We start from the raw sequence: 9,645 nt of genomic DNA, 5'->3' as shown, positions 1-9,645 counted from the left end.
TTAATGCCAATGCACAACACCTTGAATGAGTGTCTTCTACTACATTTCTGGGTTGACTGATTATTTTTTTTTTTTGCGCCCTTTTAAAGCCAAGCCAGGCTCATGGGCCCAGTTTCCCAATTTCAATGGCGTATGTGTTCCCCAGCTGGATGGGACGCCAGTCCATTGCAGTGTTACTCAGTTTTGCCAGATGAGTGGACTGGAACAATGTGAAATGAAGTGTTTTGCTCAAGAACACAACGCGTCGCCTGGTCCAGGAATCGAAACCACAATCTTACGATCATGGTGCTGACACTCTAACCACTAGGCCACACGCCTCCACGGGTTGACTAATAGTGAACACAATTTGGCAGATGAACAACAATGATGACGATAATGACATCATCATCATTATCTAATGTCTGTTTTCCATGTTAGCATGGGTTGTATATGTAAATATATAAAGATGCAGGCATGGCTGTCATCATCCTCATCACTGTTTTAACATCCACTTTTCCATGCTTGCATGGGTTGGATGGAGTTTATTGAGGCAAATTTTTCAATAGCCAGATGCCCTTCCTGTTGCTAATCCATACCAATTTTCATGTAAGGTATCATTTCTCCATAACCAGGCATGTTTGCACAAAATATTGGAAACAAATAACATCTATTTACAACAAATGAGATATCAAGACAATGACACACACACACACACACACACCTGACAGGCATTTTTTTCAGTTTCCATCAACTAAACCCACTTAGAAGGCTTTGATCAGTCCAAGGCTATAGTAGAAGACACGTGCTCAATGTTCCACGCAGTAGAGCTGAACCTGAAATCATGTGGTCGGGAAGTGAACTTCTTAATCAGAGTAATACTTGTGCCATGTAGTTAAGAAGTTTGCTTTGCAGCCATGTGTTTTCAGATTCAGTCTCACAGATCTGACATCTCATCTTCTACTATAACCCTGGGGTCAACCAATTACCTTGTGATTAAATTTGATAGATGGAAACTGTACAAAGCTTGTCATGTGTGTGTGTGTGGGGGTGTGTGCACGCACGCGTGCATGTGTGTGTGTACTTCCAAACCACATGGTTTCAGGTTCAATTGCACAGCATGGAATCTTGGACAAGTGTCTTCTATTATAGCCTCAAGCCAACCATAGTCTTGTGAGTAGATTTGGTCGACAGAAACTGGAAGAAGCTCATCATATATGTTTGTGTCTCCCTGCCTGGACATTGCACGATGGCTGCAAATGAATATCATTCAGGTGTGTGTGTGTGTGTGTGTGTGTGTGTGTGTGCGCACGTGCACGCATGTGTGCATGTGACACATGCATAAACAACACACACACATTGTTTACATTTGTGCTTCTCTGAAAATTACTGAGCTACAAGTGGTGATGTAGCTGTCATTTCTCAGGCAACAAACTGCCTGCTGGCACACATTTGAGAAACAGGAAGAATATCAAGCTGTAAACAACATCTTAATAATATAGTCATGTAACATGTGCTAGCATGGGAAAACAGATGTAAAATGAACAGAAATAAACAAACTTATATGTCCTCTGAGTGTGTGTATGTGTGTGTGCATGAATGCCCAAGTCCATATTTGTGTTTATGTCAACATTACAATATAATAGTCTCATCATATTGTACCCCTTTATCCTGTAACTTAGTGGTTCAGCAAAAGGAAATTAATAAAATATGTACTAGACTAAAATAAGTACTGTGGTTGATATTATATCAACTAAACTCTTGAAGGTAAGTGCCCCAGCATGGCTGCAAAGCCAAATGACTGAAACCAGTAAAAGAGTAAAAGAATAGGATATGCTAATCACAAGAGTCAGGATTCAAATCTATATATTTGACACCTGAACAAAACAGATAATTCTGTGTTCATTCTGTGTGACTGACTGCTTGGCTTGCTAGCTTGTTGGTAGCAGGTATTACTCTGACAACCCTAACTTCACAGGTCAGTGATTAATAGGTGAGTAGGAAGGGTGTCCAGTAAAAAAAAAAAAAAAAAAAAAAAAAATAACAACATAGAAAAATAACACCTCACTTCCCAAAAAATCAAAAAACAAAAAAGCTTTCCACTCACTCAAGTATGGAAAAATAAAGACAAAAGTAAAATGTGTTCTCATACAGAAAGGATTTGCTGTTTGGCAGCTAGGTGTCCCCTTTCTTTTGTAATCTATTCGACCATAAAGTAAAAGTTGTAACCTCTTTATTTATTGAAGTAGGTTGATTAAGATTAGAAGAATAATGTAACACAAAAGCTCTTTGTGTGCTGTCAATGGGGAGATTTGTAATAATGCTACTGTATAAGATGGTAGTGAGAACTGTAGGTATTTTGACCAACCATGACAAGCAAATATAATGAGAAATGAAACAGCAGACATGGCTGTGTGATTAGGAAGCTCTCATTTCAAGATGATACAGTTCTGGGGTTCACGTCCACTGAATAGCATCTTGGACAAGTGTCTTCTAGCATGTCCTTGTGGGTGGAGTGTAGTAGATGGAAACTATACAGAAGCCAATCACAAATATGAATTGCAGATGTGACTGTGTGCTAAGAAGCTTACTACCCAACCACATGGTTCTGGATTCAGTCCCACTGCGCAGCACCTTGGGCAAGTGTCTTCTACTATAGCCTTGGGCTGACCGAAGCCTTGTGAGTGAATTTGGTAGCAATCTATATATGTATCTTTTTGTACATGTGTGCCTGTGGTTTTTGCCTCCAGTGCCGAAGAGTACTGTGGCTAAAATAAATTGAAAGTGCAGTCAGCAGTCCCAAATGATCAGTATCCGAACAGTCACACCTAATTATTTCATTCTGAAACAATGGCTCTTTATGACAGGATGTAGAGATCAGAAAAGGCCACTTGCAAGGCCTCCATGACGATGGGACGGTGATTTAGTTAAGCAATTTGGGTCAAGATGGAAAAGAATGGTGCAATCAAGTCAGAATTGGAAGCACAGAGTGACCACTAGTGTAGCTAGGTGGGGGCAGCAAGGGCGGTCCGCCTAAGGTGGCACTTTTGGGTTTGCTGTAGGCTATATGCATTTTTTGTGGGATTAGGGGGTGGCAAACGGAAGGGCCACCCCGGGCGGCACACACATTAGTTATGCCAGTGATTGTGACGAGCAGTGGATAACAGGATCTAATTGTCTGGTTGATACTGTGATATTGTAAAAGGTATATGATCAAATTAATAAGACCAAAAAAAAAAAAAAAAAAATGGTACTTTTAAACAAAGTCTTTAGTAATATTTGTACTGCCTGGCTTTTTATTATCCTCACTATTGTAAATGCAGTAAAGCAATGCATAGACTGCTGAAAAACTCTAATTCCTAACAATATATATTTCACAAAAAATTTATATAAAATTTTTCTAAATAAATGTAGGAGAGAATAGAAAAACAGTTGTAAACACAAAGTTTTGCATACCAATTAATGCAGAATAAATGTAGAAGATCTTAGACTTTTTGAAGTCTCTTGTTCTCCTGTTGCGGACAGTAATCTGCATTCGATAATTCTTGTCTGGTTGGAAAGAATTGGCATCTTTATTAAGGTACCATGTACACGAGGTTGGTGTCTGGTGGCGACAGTTGTACTGACGCTTGCTGAAACAGAGAAAGCGAAAGAGTGATGGCTGGAGGGATTTGTGAAATAGAGGTGGAAGAGAAGACAAATGAAAAATTAAAAAGAAGAATGGTGGTCCATGAGAAGAAGAAGAAGAGAGAAAGAGAAAGAGAGAGAGAGAGAAAGAGAAAGAAAGAATGAGAGAGTGACAGTGAGAGAGGAGGAGCACAATAAAACCTAGACAAGAGTAAAATAGAGCAATGATAATAGAAATAGAAAGGGACAGAATTATGAGAAAAGAGAATGAAGAGAGAGAGGGAGGGGGAGAGAGAGAAAGAGAGAGAGAGAGAGAGAGATGTAGAGGGAGAGAACATAAGATGGGATAATCACTGATTGCTGATGCAAAAAAACCATCACTTTTTTCTGGGATTTGCTATATGACTGTAAGTTCTGAGTTCTAAACTTTTGGAGACTGGCCTCCATGGTAGCATCATCATCACCATCATCATCATCAGCAGCAGTAGACTAAGGGGACCTTAAAAGTGTTGGTGGATAGAAATAGTGGTTGTAATCATGGCATTGATAAGGGAGACTATAGTGGTGGCAGTAATATCATTTATCTTTTACTTGTCTTAGTCATTGGATTGTGGCCAAGCTGGGGCACCACTTGAAGGTAGAGTAATGCCTCGATATATGAGTTAATTCATTCCCGGAGAACGATCATAAAGTAAAACCTCACAAACAGAAAATAAAACGTGTAAAAACTTGTAAATCCAGGGTCTCTTATTCTATTGATCTTTGCTAAGTGACGGGATATAAACAAACCAATATTGGTTGTCAAGCAGTGGTGGGTGACAAACACAGACGTCAAAACACAGACGTCAAAACACAGACGTCAAAACACAGACATCAAAACACAGACGTCAAAACACAGACGTCAAAACACAGACATCAAAACACAGATGCAAATCTCTCTCTCTCTCTCTCTATATATATATATATACATATACACACACATATATAGGGATGGATGATTGGTTGGTGACAGCTGTACCATGTACAGGGATGCTGTCAGTTAGGTGAGTATAGTGGAGAATTCAGGGTAGCAGTAGGGGTTCACCAAGGATCAGTCCTCAGCCCCCTCTTATTCATCATAGTCCTCCGGGCAATAACAGAGGAATTCAAGACAGGCTGCCCCTGGGAGCTCCTCTATGCTTATGACCTTGTCCTTATAGCTGAATCACTGCCTAGAGAAGTTTTAGGTCTGAAAGCAAGGGTCTAGAATTGAAGGGCCTTAGAGTTAACCTAGCAAAAACCAAAGTCTTAGTAAGTAGGAAAGCAGACAAATCATAAATGCTTAAGAAAAAGACCCATCAAGCCAAGTGAAATTGTGGTTGTGGCAAATATTGGTGTCATGCAAACTGACACCCATGCCGGTGGCATATAAAAGCATCCATTACACTCTTGGAGTGGTTGGTGTTAAGACAGGCATCCAGTTGTAGACACCATGCCAAATCAGACTAAGGTTTGGTGTAGCCCCTCAGCTTACCAGCCTTGGTCAAACTGTCCAACCCATGCCAGCATGGATAATGGATGCTAAATGATGATGATGATGATGATATATAAACAAAAGAACACACAATGGTTTCCCTTATATATTCCATCTATCATATTCCCACACAAGGCATTGGTCAGCATGAGGCAATAGCAAAAGACACTTGCCTAAGATGCCACACAATGGGACTGAACACGAACCCATGTGGTTGCAAAGCAGGCTTTTTAACCACACAGTTATGTCACTAGAAGAGAGGAGAGTTTAGTGGTGAAGGTAATGCCAGCAAAATGGAGATTAATGGCAGTAGTAGTAATGGTGAGAGGAATGAGATTAGCAGTGATAATGGTAGTTGCTGAGCAGCTAGATGTTAGAAATGGAGGAGGGTAGAGACTAGGAGGGTGGTAGAGAAAGCATGTAGTTTATTAGTTTACAAAAAAAAAAAAAGAACTTAGTCAGAGATGAAGTACAACAAGCCCTTGTGCAGAGCTTCCAGTCCTGGTAAACTAAAGGAACTATGACACTATATACTTCATAATTTAACCTTAGACTGAAGATTTGTTCTGAATGTTTGCAAAAAGTGGAATCCACTAAGCGCCAGATAGTATGTTATACTAGTCAGCAGTTTAATTCTGCCATACAGGAATAAATACAACCCATTTAATGAGCTTCTGCATAAGTGGTGTTTACAAAGCTTGGAATGAACCAAAGCTACTGCACAAGATATTTGCTCAAGTTGTCATGCATAAATTTGAATAAGGAAACACATGATTATAAAAGGCTTTTGTTAACAAATTTCTTTTGAAATGTAATGCTTTTGTTTCAATTAATATTGAAAATAATGAAAACTTTAGTTAAAATAACTTTGCATTTATTAAGCTGGTTTTTGCAATATAAATTAACATGATATTTGGAAGGAGGGTTTTAATTTGGTCCACTTTAAAACACGAAACTTATATAATAGAACTAAGGGTAGTCTTGGGCAAGTTGGTATCCATCAATAGGGTTAAACATATGGCAATCAATGTCTGTGCCCCTGTTGAGGGATAGACAAAACTAATATGCAGGTTGAGAGATAATAAAAAACAAATACTAGAGATTATTGTTGTTGCTGGCACTCCGTCGCTTACGACGTCGAGGGTTCCAGTTGATCCGATCAACGGAACAGCTTGCTCGTGAAATTAACGTGCAAGTGGCTGAGCACTCCACAGACACGTGTACCCTTAACGTAATTCTCGGGGATATTCAGTGTGACACAGTGTAACAAGGCTGATCCTTTGAATTACAGGTACAACAGAAACAGGAAGAAAGAGTGAGAGAAAGTTGTGGTGGAAGAGTACAGCAGGGTTCGCCACCATCCCCTGCCGGAGCCTCGTGGAGCTTTAGGTGTTTTCGCTCAATAAACACTCACAACGCCTGGTCTGAGAATTGAAACCACGATCCTATGACCACGAGTCCGCTGCCCTAACCACTGGGCCATTGCGCCTCCACACTAGAGATTATACACAGAGATAAAAGTAATGATATATGTGAGTGTGTGAGTGACGAAGGAACCGCCATCAGTTCCTGCAATAAGCATTTGGTTATTCACTTAACTGATGCTGAATTGGCATGATGATATGCGACAAAGCTCGACCCTCTAAGAAAGGCTTACACACAGTTTCCCTCTACTCAAATTCATTCACAAAGTTTGGGTTGACTTGACGATATGGTAAAATACATATACCCATGATACCATGTAGTGGGATTGAACTTGAAGCTTCAGGATTGGGAGATGAACTTCTTAACCACTCACGCACACATGCATGCATGTATGTATGCATGTATGTATGCATGTAGTACATACGTACATGTGTATGTATGTGTGTTTAGGCATGTATATATCTATGTTTATTTATGTATGCATGTATTCATCCCAATTGGAGTGAAAGTAGTCAGCTACTATAAGTAATTGTATGTTCAATAATCTCAATAAAAGGCTATACTCTACACACAAAGTTCTCTTTTGTCTAGAATTAACCACACACACATATGGTCAGCAGGGTCATGTTTATAGCAGAATGAATTTCAATTCCTGTAGGCAATCTTACACTTTTCCATTCTTACACACACACACACACACACACACACACACACACACACAATTGTATGTACATAAATACATACAGAAATATATGCAAGTATACATAGATGTGGATGAATAGACTCAGACACAAAAAGTCTCTCTCACAAGTCTACCATGTACATAAGACAGGAATATGAAATAAATTTAATAGATGTTCTTGTGCTGTGCTGCTCTCTCTCTCTCTCTCTCTCTCTCACACACACACACACACACACACAGACATACAAAAGTTGATAAGGCCAGAGATAAAAATGATAAAAAAAAAACAACTTAGAAGCCGTACCTATTTGTCTATAAACAGTCTGAAATATGACATGACAAAAATAAAACTATGTAATTTCCTCTTCATCACAAAAGCACAAAAACACAAAACAAAAGCAATCATCAATTTGCTCTGTTTCACCCTCTCTTGGAACCCAAAACTTGACAAATGAAGCTTCTGTTTTCAATAAAATACAATAATAGATAATATAATAAAAATGTGTTCTGTCTTTTCGCCTTCCTGTCCACACTAAACTGTTTAAACACACACATACATATATGTGAGCATATATACATACATACACACACATATACTTACATACTACATATAAATATCTACAATCCTAAGGATGTCGAGTGGTTAAATATATTTATTCATCCAGCCATAGAAACCATGCCAAATCAGACTAGAGTCTGGTGCAGCCCCTCAGCTTACTAGCCCAAGTTGAACCATCCAACCCATGCTAGCATGGACAACGGATGTTAAATGATAATGATGATGATTCAATTCTCATACCTGCTGACTGTATATGGTTTATATATGTATATATTACATATATACATCATCATCATCATTTAATGGTGGTTTCCCATGCTGGCTTGGGTTGGACGACTTGACAAGAACTGGCGAGATCAAGGACCACACCAGGTTCCATATTCTGTTATGGCTTGGTTTCTACAGCTGGATGCCCTTCCTAACACCAACCACTTTACAGAGTGCACTGGCTGCTTTTTTTTTGACATGGTATCAGCAGCCACACAAATGCATTTTTTACATGACACCTTGGTTTGAGGAATTCAATTCTATTGTGGTGGATGTGTCTTCTTGAGTACAGCAATGCTCCACATATTTCAGTACTCAGTCATCTCTTTCATAAGGACTAGCATTTTGAGACTGGACTTCAATACTTCATCCCATGTCTTCCTGGGTCTCCCTCTTCCACAACTTCCCTCTAATTTACATATAGATACACACACACACATATATATATATATATATATATATATATATACAAATACGAGTGCGTGCGCACACTCACACACACATGCATGTGAGAAAGTGGCTGCGTGTTCAAAGTAATTTGTGAACACATGGTTCTAGGTTTGGTTGCTCTTGGCAGCATCTATGTTTACTGTCAGAGACTTGGGTTGATCTGCACCTTATAGTGGAAACTGTATAGACAGAAACTACATGCCATGGTCAGGAGCAGGCATGGCTGTGTGGTTAAGAAGATCACTCTGCAACCAACATGGTTTTGGGTTCAGTCCTATAGCATGGCCACCTTGAGTTATGATTTTCAACTAGAGCCTCAGGCCGCTGAAAGCATTTTGAGTGAATTTTGTAGACAGGAGCTGTATGGAAGCTCGTTGTGCATGTGTGTGTCTACCATCTGCTTGACAACCATGTTTGTATAGGCTGAGTGGAGTTTATGCCCTAATTGTTGTTAACCCTCACCTGTTTCTGGACAAGATAAAAATTTCCCCACAGCTGGATATGTTTTTTGCAAAATATTTGAAGTGAACAGCACTGCTTGTATGACAGTGACACTTATTTACAACTAACATGCAATGTCAAGACAAGAGCATACACACACATGGTGAGCTTCTTTCAGATTCTATCTATCAAATCTGCTTACAAGGCAGATTTAGTAGACGCGTGCATGCGCGCGCGTGTGTGTGTGTGTATGAGTATTCATGTCCCTGTTTGTCTCTGCCTACAGCTTGACAACTGGTGTTGGTTTGTTTATGTTTCTTATTTCTTTACTACCCACAAGGGGCTACACACAGAGGGGACAAACAAGGACAGACAAATGGATTAAGTTGATTATATCGACCCCAGTGTGTAACTGGTACTTATTTAATTGACCCCAGTGTGTAACTGGTACTTGTTTAATCGATTCCGAAAGGATGAAAGGCAAAGTCAATTTCGGCGGAATTTGAACTCAGAACATGGCAGATGAAATACCACTAAGCATTTCACCCAGCATGCTAACATTTCTGCCAGCTCACTGCCGTTTGTTTATGTTTCTATAAACTTACCAATTTCGCAAAAGACACCAATCGAGTCGACCGAAGCCTTGTGAGTGGATATTGGTAGATGGAGTCTGAAAGAAGCCCATCATATATATATATATATATA

At 39.5% G+C, this 9,645-nt stretch overlaps 1 protein-coding gene across 7 annotated transcripts in view; it reads right to left on the bottom strand.

Moving 5' to 3' along the window:
• The window catches only part of LOC106881088 (uncharacterized), a 465,749-nt gene that overhangs the window by 57,164 nt on the left and 398,940 nt on the right, over positions 1-9,645 (bottom strand). For all 7 annotated transcript variants that reach the window (XM_052972353.1, XM_052972351.1, XM_052972350.1 and 4 more), the window contains one exon: positions 3,433-3,608. In XM_052972353.1, the coding sequence (XP_052828313.1) occupies positions 3,433-3,608 (176 nt within the window). The remainder of the gene's footprint in view (positions 1-3,432; positions 3,609-9,645) is intronic.

Source organism: Octopus bimaculoides, chromosome 13 (assembly GCF_001194135.2).
Source record: "Octopus bimaculoides isolate UCB-OBI-ISO-001 chromosome 13, ASM119413v2, whole genome shotgun sequence".
Classification (NCBI taxonomy): domain Eukaryota; kingdom Metazoa; phylum Mollusca; class Cephalopoda; order Octopoda; family Octopodidae; genus Octopus; species Octopus bimaculoides.
Note: the sequence above shows the minus strand (reverse complement) of the source record. Positions and strands in the feature narration are given on the sequence as shown.